The following is a 16,989-nucleotide window of genomic DNA, read 5'->3' on the forward strand; positions in this document are numbered from 1 at the left end:
CAATCGCTGCACCGCACCGATCCTGGCACTAGCCGCACCACAGCCGTGTGAATGCTAGTCTAACCGATTAATGTGGACATGGACAATACGTACTGCAAACGGAGTAGGCCCAATGTGTGAACCTGGGCGTGGCTATTAAAGCAGACGGAGCCAAAGGGTATTTGCCGATGCGGGTCGAGACCATGACAGACGCGCACGCGCTACATGGGAATTCAGCTTCATTTGCATAAGTGCAAGCCCAAATTCGCTTTATTAGACTTCCGAAGATTAAACGGGTCATGAACACATCGAAGCGAACAGGGCATTGAGATGTACAACTTTAAAATGGACATTGGATGTTTATTATTATAAGCGAGACTTGTGTACACTCTAGACCGTGTTAGCTCAACTGTTTACTATGACACACAGCAACACAGCTTTAAGTTTTCCTATTATATTGGACCTGTTAAAGTCCCCCTGTAGTCAAAAATTTTTGGATCTCAATTACCTATTTAAACGTTTTTTTATTGTGAATTATTTTTTTTTGTGCCTTAAAATAACTTGAATGTAACTGTACACCCTTGTCTCACTTAGTTTATGCGGATTCATGAATATGCAAATTAGCCCCGCCCCTACTCACTCGTACAAGCTCAGAAATACAGTCGGCGAACTTGCTGAGGTAAACGCTGCACAATGGCGCTCTTTACAACGTTGGACACACAACGGTAATTAATATGAGTATCCTTTTGCTTGACTACTTTATTAAACAGCTAATAATGTGTTGCTAATGTTACACAAACCATGTTCCTATTTGCCATCTCAGTCTGCCTTCAGTTTCAGTCAGTAGGCTATGCTTAACTTTAGAAACGCTTTGAACATCATAGAATGTCAGTGGAGAAAGGCAAATTTCATCATAACATCGTAATATACATCTACATCATATACATAATTCACCCGCTGTATCTCTAAATGTACACGATGTTTCATATCAACAGAAAATATACCAGCATAACCTGGCTTCAAAGAATAGTTAATGATATGCTAAAGGCCGCAGGCCCGTTGACGTCAGAAACACAAGCGATTTCAAACTGCATTTTTGAGACTGTCTTTGGTTCACTGCAGTTTTAAAGAAAAAATACTTATGAAAATGACTTATCAATTTGCACATGGTTTGTCTTAAAGAATATTAAAAACACCACATAGACACAAATACAACATTAAAAACTTGATTTTCACCCAAACGGCAACCTCCCGCGGTCTCTCTTGAAACCAACACGCAGCTACGCAACTTTACAGCAGAAAAATATGTTTACAGCCTGGTACAAAAAGTAGTTTTGGTCTATATAGCTAATTTTGCCCTTCATGACAACTGTGAGGGGGTGATTTTTTTTTTATAACTCATCCGTTTCAATTATATTAAGCCGTAAAATCCTGCATAATTAAGGGCGTGGCCACTTGTGTGACAGGTTGATTGCCACTATGGTCGAGCTAGGTGGGCGTGGTTTCTGCAACCAGGCACCTCAGCTCCACCCACGTCCCGCCGTTTTTGCCCATTTTCTGTTATCCAGGAGTGACGCGCTGTAGAGATGGCGACGGCCGGTTTTAGGCTTCAAAAATGCTCTACAGAAACCTACTGGTGACGTCACAGACACTACGTCCATATTTTTTTTACAGTATATGTTTTCACCACAGGGGGACTTTAAAACATGCCTGCACAAGCGAGAGGTTGCGCACTGCAGAGCAAATGGGTGGAGCTTACGTCTCTCCTCGCTAGGCACCCGGTGAGGAGGAGCAAATGTAATTTGGGCCTAATGGGTGTAGCTAGAATATCTAACCCTACCCACAACTCTATCCATCCACCCCATTAGATGTCCAGAGAGGAGGTGCTGGACGTCATTTGACTCTGCAGTGAGTAGGCCTACCACTTGTCACAAACACCTAAGAGCTGTGTTTGTGATGTTTAAGTAAATGTTTTTTGTAATTCCGCTAGGTGTCACAGAAACAACATACTTCATCTTTAAAGGATTAGTTCACTTTAAAATGAAAATTTACTCACCCCCATCTCATCCAAGATGTTCATGTCTTTCTTTCATCAGTCGAAAAGAAAATACGTTTTTGAGGAAAACATTCCAGGATTTTTCTCCACACAATGGACTTCAATGGCAACCAAAATGTTGAAGGGCCAAATCAATATAGTTTCAAAGAGCTTCAATGGCTCTGCATGATCCCAGACAAGGAATATCTAACAAAACCATCTGTCATTTTCAAGAAAAAATAAACATTTATATACTTTAACCTAAATTGCTCATCTTGCGCTGCTCTGCAACGTGCCACGGATTGCGCAATCATGTCGGAAAGGTCACGCTATACCAGTGGTTTTACATTAAAAATAATAAAAGAATCATTTTGTTTTCATAAAATCAGTCTATAGGCCTATATAAAAGGAATACATTCGTGAAATATATTTGCCTTAAATAATTAACAGATTAACAAAAAGAAAGAAAAAACTGAGACTGAGCTGCTGAGTTTGGTTCATTATCATGAGGTGCGACGCTCCTCAAACAAGTTCACGGAAAGGAAACCAGACGACAGAAAGCACATCTTGTTTTATTTATTTTACAATAGCACAGTGTAAGTAAACTTTGCAATTTTGAACAATGTCCTACTCTTATTATCAGTGTTGGGGGTAACGCATTACAAGTAACTTGAGTTACGTAATCAGATTACTTTTTCAAGTAACTAGTAAAGTAACGCATTACTTTTCAAATTTATAACAAAATATCTGAGTTACTTTTTCAAAAAAGTAATGCAAGTTACTTTTTCACATTTATTTGACTGACGCGTCTCCTGTGCCCCCATGTTGAGAAAAACTGAGAGTAAGTGCAAAGGCGTTGTGTGTAAACATGAGGGTTATTGTAGTTCTAGACTAAATGTGAGCATTTACTCATCTCACTTGCACAATAAAGGTTCAGTACTCCTCAAAATGAAGTCAGAGTACTATGCAAGAGTACTATGCAGAGTACTATGCAAACCTCCAACAATCTACCTTTATTGACCAATGTCTTGCTGCTGACCTTTGATGATTCAGTTAAACCATGAGCAAAAATTACTAGATTTTTTATTGGTGAAGTAAGTGTTTAACTTTTTTCTCCTGCATCCTATTCTTCCATTATCCAGAATGGCAGCACAGCAGAGCTGCGCCCTCTACTGTTCATGCGTGAATTTGCATTTTTACCTCAGCCTGGGGCTTATTATTTCAATTTTGGTATGAAGAGGTCTTTACATTTGCACAAAAATAGAACTTTTTTGTTATAAAAAACAAAAAAACAAGCCCAGCCCAGGTGAGAAAAAGGCTAACGCCAAAGTAACGTAACGCATTACTTTTCTTAAAAAGTAACTAAGTAACTCAATTAGTTACTTTTTAAGAGAGTAACGCAATATTGTAATGCATTACTTTTCAAAGTAACTTTCCCCAACACTGCTGCTTATTATCTGTATGACCAAAATGACGGAGTATTTTATGTTTCCTCTGCTTGTTTGCGCGGGCGCCTCACGCGCACATAACATATTCCAGCATTGCACACTTGACATCGCAGTCATTTCATTATCAACATAAAATAGTCAACCTAACAGTTACACAGCTCAGTTTAAACTTTAAATAGTCAGTAGTAGCCTACAATTCGTGCCTTTCAGTGTGAGCTCCGCCGCTGTGGTGTTTCCAAGCATATGTGAAGAGGATGATTTTTCCATCAGTATTGGGACGCGAGTGAAAATAGCCTATAATAAATAATCGTGAGTCTAACGCTGGTTACTTTCAGATTCTAATTAAATGATTTCGTTTTGGCTTTATAGTTATGTACTTATATTTTTTAATTCTTGATCTGTTCTGAATACCGTTCAATTTAAAGGATTTTGTAACGCGTTGTGTCGAGAGGAAAATCGGTATAGCTCACTTAACTGGAGTTATTGTAGACATGGAGGCGATGGACATTTCACAGCTCACACTTTATTCCTCGTGAAACTCGCGTAATAGTCCGTCACAAACGCTATACCGTCCACAGTGTTACTTAATCAAGAAAACAACTTGATTTGAGCAACAGAAAATAACCCGCATACATGGGAGTGCTCGAGGCGCAGACAGTTTAACAGAGCGCGCAGCTCTTAAAGGGGCACCATATTCCTACTCATTACAATTTGTTGTGGACTGAGGGGAACTAAAATAACCTATAGCTACGTTTGTAGTGTTTATAATGCCTGTAGTACATTTATAACATGTTGCTTTATTTACCGGTATTATTTCTGAATACAATAAAATGTGACCCGTTTTTTTTTTTCAACCAAATGATTAATTGGTCAAAATTCTTGTCCCATATATATATATATATATATATATATATATATATATATATATATATATATATATATGTATGTGTATATATATATATATATATATATATATATATATATATGTATGTATATATATATATATGTATGTATATATATATATATATATATATATATATATATATATATATATATATATATATATATAGGTCTAGCTATCAAATTAGTGCAGAATCAACTTTGCGTTGGGAATATACATCAATCATCAAAAGCGATTGTGTGGAAAAGTGCTGAGCTAAATTTTTGTGTCATCTAGTGGTTTAATGGAGTACAGTCAAATGACCAATTGTATATAAGTAATCGTGTGCTTGGCTTGACTTGTTTGAATATAAATGGCTGTAGGCCTATTATAGTATATGGGTTGGGAAAAAAACGGGGAAAAGAAGAGGGTCGCGAAAAAAAACCCACTGCGCTAGACGTCATAGGCGAAAGTACCGCCCCAAGCAAACGTGCTAAGACTAATACAAACACTCTTTACAAAAAAACCGATGTTTAACCTTTTTTTGCTAAAGGACTTTTGTATTAGTCTTTGCACGTGCACTTTGTAAACACTGGGGCAGTCATAGATCTACATAATAAAGGCTAGATGTCTTACGGCAGAGTCTCTAACGTCATCACCGGCGGCCATCTTGTCACAGGCAAGCTTTCTGGTGGGCTCTGATGTAAGGTGAGTGATCAGGTACCTGATGTGAGGTGAGTGATCTGCACGAACACAAATACTCTAATCTCGCTGAAATCTTGACGGATTTACAAATGGTTTGGTTTCTTACAAACGTTATTAACGTGGCTATAATTCTGGATGTTTGAACAAATTATGAATAATTATTCATAAGTATGCAGTGTCATAACTAGATCTCTGACGTTTATAACAAACCAAACAGTTAAAAAATCGGTAGAAAATGTAGCAAGTTATGGTTATTTAAAAAGTACATGCACCATGTTACGAGTGAGCGAGCTGACTGTGACAAGATGGCCGCCAGGTGCGGATAAGACATCTAGCCTTTATTATGTAAATCTATTGGGGCGGTACTTCTGCCTATGTCTAGCGTGACCTCTCCGACGCGATTACGTAATCCGTGGTGTGTCGCAGAGCAGTGCAAGATGAGCAATTTAGGTTAAAAATTATATTTGTATTTTTTTTACACTAAAAAGACCCTATTCCGCAGCTGGGATCGCGCAGAGCCTTTGAAGCGCTTTGAAAGTGCATTGATTTGGACCTTCAACATTTTGGTTACCATTGAAGTGTGGAGAAAAATCCTGAAAGGTTTTCTTCAAAAAACTTAATTTCTTTTCCACTGAAGAAAGAAAGACACGAACACCTTGGTTGAGATGGGGGAGTATTATCAGGAAATTTTCATTTGGAAGTGAACCAATGGTTTCATAGTAGTAACATCTGAATTTGGCTACCATAAGCACAGGGTTTGTACCTGGTTCTGGTGAAGTGGATTGCAGATGTAAAGACTCCTCTTCAATGGGAGTGTCTGTATGACCCTCAGGATCTGAGGCGAGAATCTGATCAGGAGGAAAATGATAGATAATTTAAAAGAATCGCTGTTGATTTCACACTGGCTAGTTTTACATGACGATTAAATTCCTGTTCCATTCCTCATTTTCATCTCTTGGCAATTTTTACATTCACACACAAGCATAATGCAAATGTGACAACCTGATTAAGTCACAAGTACAGTTTCTAGAAATTCGTTATTATGTTATGTAGATACCTTTTGTGGAATATTGTTACAGAATATATTCATTTATATCAGATCAAAAATAATTCTGGGTGCTACAGGCAGCAATGGAAAGTCATTTTTTGGATCTTCAAAATTTTGGTTACCTGGACTTTCAATGGAGGGACAGAAACCTCATAAATTTTTTCAGGATACTTTGATGAATAGAAAGTTCAAAAGAACAGCATTGATTTGAAATGGATACCTTTTTATAATATAAATGTCTTTACTGTCACTTTTGACCAATATAATGCACCCGTACTGACCGCAAACATTTAAAAGCTAGTGTATCTCAAAAAGAGAATTATGGGTAAATTCGTGTTTTAGTTTATTCAGAATATGCTGAATGTCTTGTTCACATGCCTGTGAGCTCTGAAGCAGGTAAAAAAAAAAATCTAAATAAAGCCCAGTATATGGACGTTAATCTAAAGATGAGGTGCGTGTGTAAACATGGTCAGTGGGATGAGATTGTGTCTGGTTCTTGCCTGTCGAACAGCTGTGAGGTTAGTCAGTGTCCCAATGCTGTTGCTGTCTGCGATGACCATAGCCTGGGACAGGAGACTGGAGGAGGGGTAAGAGCTCAGGTCTGCTTTGCTATACACTGAAACACACACAATATTAAAGCAGAAATTTGGTTAAGACAAACTAGGTCTTTGCTAAAGTGTTCTGACTAGTATGTTGCTATACTACCGGTCAAAAGTTTGGACATTTTTTTATGTGTTTGAAAGAAGTCTCTTATGTTCAGCAAGGCTGAATCTTGGTGAACATAAGAATCTTTTGTAACATTATAAATGTATTTATATTCACTTCCACAGCCTTACTCCCCCAGTCTTTTGAATGGTAGTTTATCACGGTTTCCTCACAAATATTAATCAGCACAACCATTTTCAATATTGATTATATAAGAAATGTTTCTTGAGCATTAAATCAGCATTTTAGAATGATTTCTGAAAGATCGTGTGACGCTTAAGACTGGAGTAATGATGCTGAAAATTCAGCTTTGATCACAGGGATAAATTACATTTTAAAATAGAAAACTTGTACAATATTGTTATTACTGTAATTCTGATCAAACAAATGCAACCGTATGAGCATAAGAGACTTCTTTCAAAAACATAAAAAAAATCGTAATTATTCCAAACTTTTGACCGCTAGTGTATGTGGTTGCTACAATGTTCTGGGTGGTTTCTAGGGAAATGCTAGATGTTTTCAAATCAAAAATGCCCCTCCATAATAATAGTGATGCTTGTCTTAGAAGGCACCACTAATTAAGTACTTACTGTGGCATGGGAACTGTGCCATTGTTGCCATGAAAGAGCTTGGGCCAATGTGAGACTGGAGCTGCTGTGCTATTGGCTGCTGAGGTGAGGCTTGAAGCTGCTGCTGAAACGAGATCGGCTGAAGGGTAGTAAACCCTCCCCCCATGTTGTTAATGACAGTCTGTTGTTGAGAGGACGTCAAACCTACAGTAAAAGACATGTTTTAACATTAATTAGCAGTGTTTTGGTGTTAAACTGTTAATGTAGATCACTATATGCATGTGAATGTGATTTCAACGTGCAACATGTTGCTGGATCATCTTTGTTGATTCTGGAACAACATTCCAATCAATCAGATTTGAGGGTCATGTTTACAGTTTATGTCAAGCTTGGGCTTACAACCAGGGTTAGGTGCTTCTACATCAGTGTTATTTACCTATCATTTCCCTCTGATTTTAGGAAGAAGTTATGGGTAGGGGTAGGGATTAGGTATAGAGTTAGCACTACATTTCCAGACTGGAATGCTGTTCCAGGATCAATAAAATATGTTGACCCAGCATGTCTTACTTTGGCAAAATCACGGTGACCGATATGCATTATACCTATGAGGAGTGAGGAATCTCCCAGACTCATTACACTTGGTAGGGAGGCCATGATCAGTCCTGGAGGGGCAGCGGACGATCCGGACACTCCGTGCAGGGAAGTGAGAGTACTGACTGGAGGTAAGGAGCCACCACCAGATACCTAAGAGAGGAAATAAAAAACTCTGTCAGGTTTCAGCTTCCTTAAAGGATTTAAACTTGCCTTAAAGGGATAGTTGTCTTTCATCGTTTAAGGAATTCTTCAGTGTTTTTGTCCATACAAAGAATGTCAAAGTGGTCCAATGTTGGTTTGGCCCCCACTGACTACTATAGAATGGACAAAAACGCTTGAAACATTCTTTAAAATATCTTTTGTGAACAAAGAAATGTATACAGGTTTGGGGTGACATGAGGGTGAGTAAATGACAGAATTGGCATAATGTGGCAAACTTGATGTAATTGTGTCAAAACTTTGTAAGAAATGATCAGAAAAAGTTCATATGTAAATTCTGGTATGACCCAGTGTCAGCATCGCTGGCCTATGGCCCTGTCCCAAATGGCACCCTAAACGCTCATGGTCTTCCTCTGAGTCCGCACTTTCACGGCGTAATGCCGCTTTGACTGCACTGAAGAAGTCCGCTGCGTAACCTGCACCAGTGCGGGCTCGGCAGAAGTGCGCATCGAGGGCGCATATCGACCTCAAAGGGGGCGTCGCGAGCACCCTTCTGCGACCTAAAATGACAAATGGGACACCCTGCAGTCCCGTGGACTTAAAGGGTTAGTTCACCCAAAAATGAAAATTCTGTCATTAATTACTTACCCTCATGTCGTTCGACACCCGTAAGACCTCCGTTCATCTTCGGAACACAAATGAAGATATTTTAGTTGAAATCTGATGGCTCTGAAAGGCCTCCATTGGCACAATGGACGGTTCACTCTCAAGACCCTTAAAAGGTACTAAAGACGTCGTTACAAAGTCCATCTCACTACAGTGGTTCTAAAATAACTTTATGAATCGGCGATAATAGTTTTTGTGCGCAAAAAAACCCCTAAATAACGACTTATATAGTGATGCCGATTTCAAAACATGGCATCATGAAGCTTCGAAGCGTTATGAATCAGCGAGTCGAATCAGCAGTTTGGATCGCCAAATTTCAGCAGTTTGGCGGTTTGACGCGATCCGACTCATGATTCGACTCACTGATTCATAACGCTTCGAAGCTTCATGATGCCGTGTTTTGAAATCGTCATCACTATATAAGTCGTTATTTAGGGGGTTTTTTTGCGCACAAAAACTATTCTCGCCGATTCATAAAGTTATTTTAGAACCACTGTAGTGAGATGGACTTTGTAACGACGTCTTTAGTACCTTTTAAGGGTCTTGAGAGTGAACCGTGCCATTGTGCCAATGGAGGCCTTTCAGAGTCATCAGATTTCAACTAAAATATCTTCATTTGTGTTCCGAAGATGAACGGAGGTCTTACAGGTGTCGAACGACATGAGGGTGAGTAATTAATGACAGAATTTTCATTTTTGGGTGAGCTAACCCTTTAACGGACACGCAGCGGCCATTGTAAGTCCACAAGACCGAAACGGCACATGAAGTGTTCCATTTGGGACAGGGCCTATGACATGACTTTATGAATGGGTCATTGAATCATTCAGTCAACCGATTTGTTCAAAACGCAGATCATTCAGGAATGATTCTGCGATTGAGTTGTTTGGAACTATTTTAGTTGGTGAAAAAGAGCAAAAGCAAACAATACCGTGTATAAAATTTAAGCCACTTAATAGCTTCTTGTTTGTCAAACTGTTGAATAAAATCCATCACATTTGCAATCATGCTGATATTTGGGGAAAACAGCACTTATACTGTATGTTACACATAAAAAAACTAAGAAGAGGCGTTTTTTGCACCCATATCTTGAATTTGAGGGAGTAATTTGATGGCATTTTTTTCCCAAAGCCCTGTCAAGGGTAGGATAGGTAATTTCGGAGAGGCTAGCAATAGCAAGCTAGCTTTGAAAGCATTAGTTCCATCCCTCCCATCAGAGAATCTCCAAAGCCACGCCTCCTTCAAAACACATGAACGGAACACACACAGCAGAGTCTGCTAAGTGTCACAAGAGACGGCTTTAAATTACCTCATGTCCCAGAGCACATAACATTACAATAATAGTGAACATAAACATCTTACAGAGCTCTTATTTGTACCACCTGACTGCTGCAGATTCATTTTGCCATTGACAGTGTTGACAGAAACGCAAAACAAATAATGTGAGAAAGTGAACATCTTAGAATTTCATGGGTCATCATCTCGTAATGAAGAGAGTGTGCAGAGTTTCAACCAGTATATCATAAAGTGTTCATAAAAAATGTCCTACCCTACCTTTATTGTGATCACAGACTGTTTCTATAATCTCTATCATTTATTGTGATATGTGTCAAGAAGTGTATTTAATTCTCACTGATTTGTGATGGTGTGCATCCAGGAGTGTATGACTGGGTTCTAACTGAACTGGACTGGCCAGACGACCGCCGCCACCCCGATCTTCACCACTGGAGCTTCTCATTGTGCCCAAACTCTCACAAAGCACCGACTGGCTGTACTTCAGACCTTCAGTGAATGAACAAAAGAGAAAGGTGGGTAAAGCAGGTCAGATTTAGGGAGAAATCTTCAATAGAATTCTTCTAGGTCATTAAAAATCAACCCATTTGACATTAAAAAAGATTTCAAAGTGTAGTTTTTTGTGTGCCAATGACAAAGCATCAGTCTGAGCTTGAATGACTCTGCACCTGGTGAAGGACTAGATGATAGTGTCTGTCCTGTGGAGGAAGCAGATTGGCTGCTGTAGGGCACGTCCAGTGCCAGTTTGTGGCGAAAGGCCTCCTCTTTACGCCGATTCGCAAACCAATTGTATACACGAACCTCTGTGACCAAATTAGAGCCCAGGCCAGCCAGTTGAGAGGGAGAAACTCCCCTCTGAAGACACTCCGCTCTAAAACACACATGCATTCAAGCGGTATTACCCAGCTTCCACTTACTATATTTGAGTGCTCTATGATTAAATGTGAATAAAAGCTTAAATTAAATCTGTTCATCATATAAGGGCAGAAGACTTCAGACGGTATTAAACCGCTCGATTCATATGGATTTCTTTTGTGATCTCTTAATGAACCTTTTTAAGCGTCAGAGTTTTATGTAAAGACTTTCAATGGAGGAACAGAAATCTCTCAGATTTCGTTAAAAATATCTTCATTCTTACGGGTTTGAGGGTAAATAGATGTTGACAGAATTTTCTTTTTTGCGTGAACTATCCCTTTCAAATAATTTTGTGTTATGCCAGTTCACTCCTGTGCTCATTTACCTGTTGCACTCCTCCACCAGTCCCTCCCTCTCCTCCTTACTGGGGTTCTTCTGTCGTTCATAAGCCTGGAACAGGATTTGCTGGGAAGCCGGGCCCCATTTGAATCGGTTCCTCCGTCCCTTTCTCACATCCTCCCCGGATTCCTCTCCTGACATGACACCTCGACTGGCATTGGTGAATTCTGCATTATTCAGTGTGAGAGATGAATTCATTCCATTCATTCTAATGGTGCAAATCTTAAAGGAGTGCTGAAACAAAATCTTGTAAAAGAGAAATATGTTCATACTCACGTTGGCTGATCTCTGTCTGTTTCTTGATGTACCAGCTGTAGAGGGCGGCACGCTTTTGATTCTTCATGGGTGTGCCCTTGTTGAGGTGCTGGGAGAGATGGGATTGGTTGAGGCCGGTGGACTCCACCACCTCTCTCTGTGGTAGGTTGTGCTGCTGCATGTAACTCTTCACCACTTTAGCCACATGCCAGGGATCCTCTCTAATACACCAACACATTGATACATTACGCATTTCTGAATAGCTCCAAACAAGTTCTCATAAAAGTGCATGAATTTGTGCCTATAAATTTCAGGATTTCTTTTAATTAATTGTCTTTCAAGAATCTTCTTTTTCTATCTTAATTATGTGATTATAGCCTTCCAAACTTTTCTATATTCTATATGTATTTTAACAACGTCAACGTTTCACAATTTGGGGGTCAGTAAAGTTTTATTTATTTTTTTAATTGAATATTTTTATTCAAAGGTAATTTGGGGGTCAGTGTTTAAAAAAAAAAATGTATAATGTTATTCAAAGGTAATTTTGAGGTCAGTAAAGTTTAAAAAAATAATTTTATACTTTTATTCAAAGGCCATTTCATTTCATTAAATGTATTAAAAGTGACAGTAAAGACTTATGTTACAAAATATTTATATTTCACATAAATACTGTTCTTTTGGATTTTTATATTCATACAAGAATGTATCACAGTTTCCTCCCAAATATTTAGCAGCACATCTGTTTTCAACATTGATTATAATAATAAATGTTTCTTGAGCAGCAAATCAGCATATTAGAATGATTTCTGAAGGATCATGTGACACTGAAAATTCAGCTTTGACATCACAGGAATAATTTACATTTTAAAATATATGAAAATACTAAACACTTATTTTAAATTGTATTAATATTTCACAATATTTCTGTTTTGACTGTATTTTGATCAAATAAATGCAGCCTTGGTGAGCATAAGCCTTGGGGATACTTTTTTTTAAATCTGACTGCACCAATCTTTATAATGGTAGTGTATAACTAACTAGAAAATTCTGGTATCACTCAGTTTTTGTATTAAGTTACAATTTTTAAAAATGTCTTATAATGGCATTAACTTGCTCATTTCAATGCATTAAGTCACATAAAATGCTCAATAAACATCATTAATACTGATAAAGACTGTAAAGAGAAAAGTATTTCTTTATGAGCCATGTGGTCAAATAAATTTGATGATATATCTCCATTAAATATGATATCATATGCAGAAAAATGTGTTTAATATTTCTCAGAACATTAGAAAACATTATGGTGAATGCATAAAATTGTCATTTTAGTACCAGTTAAAACTCATTTAAAAACACATCAACTCTACATAAAAAATAATTACTACATAATTAGTATTTAGTGTATATATATATATATATATACACACACATCAGCATCATTACTCCAGTCTTCAGTGTCACATGATCCTTCAGAAATCATTCTAATATGCTGATTTGCTGCTCAGGAAACATTTCTTATTATTAATGTTAAACGCTGTTGTGCTGCTTAATATTTTTATGTAAACTGATTTTTTTGTCCTTTCAGGATTCTTTTATGATTAATAGAAAGTTCAAAAGAACAGTATTATATATTATAGAACTATTTAAAAAACTGTTTTGTAATATGTATTCATTTAATAAATGTCTTTACTTTTTCCTGATCAATTTGATGTGCCTTTGCTAAATAAAAGTATTCATTTATATTTTTTTAATAACTTTCTTTTTTTTTTTTGATAATAATTTTTTTTTAAACATTGATAATAAAAATAAATGATCTTTTTACAGTAAATGATCAATTAATTTTACAGTATTACTGTTTTTTTATTACAGTGTTACTGTATTTACTGCATTTTTGATCAAATATGCAGCCTCTGTGAGCATAAGAGACTTCTTTCAAAAACATTACAAATCTTTCCAAACTTTTGACCGGTAGTGTGTGTGTATATATGTATATGTATATATATATATATATATATATATATATATATATATATATATATATACTGATGGCACTGTTGCCTGCAAATAACCCTTCTGAACATTTTATTTTATAAAAAACAAAATCTTGATTAAGACAAAACACTTAAAAAATATTTTGTGAGAAGGGTGAGGGGGAGGAGGACGAATTGTATAGAGGCAGAGAGAGTGCAATGTTTACACTGTAAGATAAGGCAAGAGACAAAGGGCCAAAGTCCAGTAAAAGAATAACCCTTGTGAAAGCTATACAAACACACAAAGCCTTACAAACGCAAAAAAACATATCCAACAGCAATGCATTTCACTTATACAAATCACTCGCACATATAAAGCAGCCCTTGAATATTTCAATAAAGTGCATTACAAATCCATTTTTATCACTGTCCAAAGAGCCACATATTTGTAAACGAACAAACCTCCCTTCACAACAGCACTATCTTTACAATGTCACCACAGTCATGTGTACACAAACACACACACACAGAGCGATGTCACTCTGTTAATTTTAACCAGTCGATGTAGCTCATTTATTAAAAAGATAGAAATGGCCAGAGAATAATGAATAGGGTGGGTAATTAGTAACTAAAAAAGGTGGAACCTCCTTTATATTCACCCCATCAGTTGGGAAGCAGAGCATTAGTGGAGAGAGGAAGCCAATGAAAAGGAATAGAAGAGAGAAGACCTGAGATGAGCCAGTGAAAAGAAGGAGGTTTAATCAGGAATTTGTGGAGCGAAATACTAAGTTGAGAAGAAGACGAAGGTAGATTTTTACGATGTTTCTTTAGAAGAGCAACATTTGAGGCACTAAAGTCTTATTAGATAGTTCAGCGTGCGTGTTTTTGATGAAGTTTGGATTGATTGAAAGTGTATTAGAAGACACCTGGAGACTTACTGCAACAGCCGGTCGACTTCAGCCCTTTGCCTCGCGGCCTCCTCTGGCGGAAGCCTCTCCAGATCACGGAAGATGGGAGGGGGAATGTCCATCTCTCCCTCCTCTGAGCTCTCGCCGTCTGCCCGGTCCGTCCTCTCTGCACTGGCCGAGGCCCGTTCTCGCTCCAGGTCGCCCATGGCCTGGATCAGCAGCTCTTTTGACAGTCCCGAGCCCAGCAGCGACCACACCAGCTGCTCCTGCAAGGCCGAAAGCCGGCTGCTTCGTTCTCCTCCTGCTCTCCTCCCCTCTTCTCCCTCCATCTCTCGTGTTCTTTGGTGTTTTAGCAGCCGTTGTTCTTCAGTAACTTCGTGTGCAAACAGACGTACACACACACACAAGGCAAAACAATTATCGGACGTGCTCAATATTCACCTGATTCTCAGGGTTTGAGTTCAGTAGACAGTCCTTGTTTTCATTTTCTTTATCCTTTTCTCTTCCTTGTTTTCCAGCGTTCCTCGGTTTCTGCTCCTGTATTAAGTCTAGACACCTGTTGTCCTTTTGCTTTGAAATCAGATTTTTTGCTACTTGCTTTTCCCTTCATCCCCTCCTCCTTACTCTGTCGCTCTCTCTCTCTTTCTCTCCCCCTCTCTCTCTGTGAACTTTGGCCTCGGCCTGTGTCGAGGGCAAAGTGTAGAGTCTAACCATTCAGTGAAAATGAACATTACAAACACATTCAACACTCACACTGTCATCTTGCTTGAGAGTCTTTATTATGAAATGGTGTTATATGGCGGTTCTTAAAACTTCTTGCACTTTTATGTACTAGGGCATTTTTTTTTATTAAATCATGGATTATCATGACAACTTGTAACTTTTGTTAACAAAAAAAAAAAGAAAAAGAAAATCACATTAAAACTTGGAAACTTTTCATGATGCTATTTATTACATTTATTGGAGCCCTTTAAGTATACATTTTATTTGGTAGATTTTAATTTGTTTCACCCTTGTTCCACACTTTTAAATGATGAAAATGTATCATAGAAATATTGTTCCATTTTTTAAAACTGTGATAATCTTAGCAGAGAATGAAATAAACAATTTCAAATTATGATTTCCCTTCAGTTGTGATGCAATTTTTTTTTACCATCACTAGCAATATGAACACTAGTAAGTGTGTGTTTTTAGTGTCTATTTTAACGATCTAAGCGCATGGTCTAAAGCATGTGGTGCAAGTGCATTTAGGGCGTGTCTGAATCCACTTTTGCTAGTTTAACAACGGAAAAAAGGGTTGTCCCTATTCTCAAAATGAGTCCTGGGTGTGTTTTGGGCGTAATGTACAATAAACCAATCAGAGTCTCATTTCCCATTCCCTTTAAAAGCCAGTTGTGTTTGCGCCATGGCGGATTCGCTATTTACATGGTGGAATTTGCGAGCGGAAAAAACTGAAATCTGCTTCTCCAGAGAGGAATCCTTTTATTTTAATATTTGGCATGTTTGTGTGCTGCTGCGTGTTCCTGTGTGTGTAATAAGCAGAGTGTACGCGCGTTGTGCACACGCATATAAGCGTATATTACTAAACCGACCTTTAAATGAAAATAATAACTGCGTTGGGCTAGGCTGTCAAGCCAGCAAGATGTTGGGTCTGGGAACTCACCATTGGCAGGGCTCAATCCGAGGGGCGGGATAAACGGTTGTCTTTCAAATTCCCTCTGCACACAATAGGATAGCGCTACAACCAACCAGAGCAACGAAGAAGGTGGAGCGGAGCTAGTTGATAGATTAAACTTTCTATCCGGTGGGAAAAACTCTGAACACATCTTCCTTTCTTAAGAATGACTTCAGTGCCATTCTTTCCTCAAAGAAAAGCTTAACTCCAAGTCTTCCAGAGTCGCGGCCAAAGCCGATTCGAAAGACCGCTGTTCGCCAGCTTCTTTGTTTACGAGTAGCAAGTGGAACAGCCGTGACTCTGTCCTCATTACGTTAAAACCGCTCCCACCGACTCTATACACAATGTGATTGGCCTGACCAGAGTTTGGTTTTTCCAGCTCGCAAGCCAACGGAGTTGCTAGACACCCTGGCTGCAAATTAGATTTGCTGCCACTAGGGTGCGTCTAGATTTCTAGGCTAGCGTTGGGCTGAAACTAGCAAAAAACACTTGCGTGACATCACACCTTTTACTGTAGTTTATAAATAAGCTTTTTTTTTCACAAAATCTGTAATTTTCTGTCATTGTTAAATACCCAGATGTAGCAGAAGTATTGGATTTTCTTCAGCAAACGGGACGCAGGGCGGTGAGCTGTCTGTGTCCGGCATGTGACATTAGAGGCTGAGGAGGGGTCAAGTAAACTTGAAAAAGTCCTCCCACTTCCCACCTCTCTCAATATCGCAGCCTAACTCACACAGTTATCCTTCAAGTTCTTGTTCACATGCTATCAGCAGTGCCTCTGATTTTCCACTCCATTTAAAAATAACAATTCACTTACAACTATTGTCAAAATTACAGTTTAAAATGCAT

General features: G+C 38.3%; 1 protein-coding gene across 5 annotated transcripts in view; it reads right to left on the reverse strand.

Annotated features, from left to right (window-relative positions):
- The window catches only part of hnf1a (HNF1 homeobox a), a 22,583-nt gene extending 7,467 nt beyond the window's left edge, over window positions 1–15,116 (reverse strand). Inside the window, exons 1-10 of one of the 5 annotated variants that reach the window (XM_079827984.1) lie at window positions 14,907–15,039; window positions 14,496–14,804; window positions 11,609–11,808; window positions 11,319–11,499; window positions 10,747–10,949; window positions 10,419–10,567; window positions 7,972–8,113; window positions 7,391–7,573; window positions 6,596–6,711; window positions 5,811–5,895 (exon numbers count right to left, since the gene is read on the reverse strand). In XM_079827984.1, the coding sequence (XP_079684110.1) occupies window positions 5,811–5,895; window positions 6,596–6,711; window positions 7,391–7,573; window positions 7,972–8,113; window positions 10,419–10,567; window positions 10,747–10,949; window positions 11,319–11,499; window positions 11,609–11,808; window positions 14,496–14,794 (1,558 nt within the window). In that variant the 5' untranslated portion in view covers window positions 14,795–14,804; window positions 14,907–15,039. Of the gene's footprint in view, window positions 1–5,810; window positions 5,896–6,595; window positions 6,712–7,390; window positions 7,574–7,971; window positions 8,114–10,418; window positions 10,568–10,746; window positions 10,950–11,318; window positions 11,500–11,608; window positions 11,809–14,495 lie in introns of all 5 variants that reach the window. The other 4 variants (XM_079827982.1, XR_013817371.1, XM_079827983.1 and 1 more) reach the window with 4 other exon arrangements.
- Between the last annotated feature and the right edge of the window lie 1,873 nt (window positions 15,117–16,989).

The sequence above is a fragment of the Gobio gobio genome (assembly GCF_949357685.1).
Source record: "Gobio gobio genome assembly, chromosome: 10".
In the NCBI taxonomy this organism is placed as follows: domain Eukaryota; kingdom Metazoa; phylum Chordata; class Actinopteri; order Cypriniformes; family Gobionidae; genus Gobio; species Gobio gobio.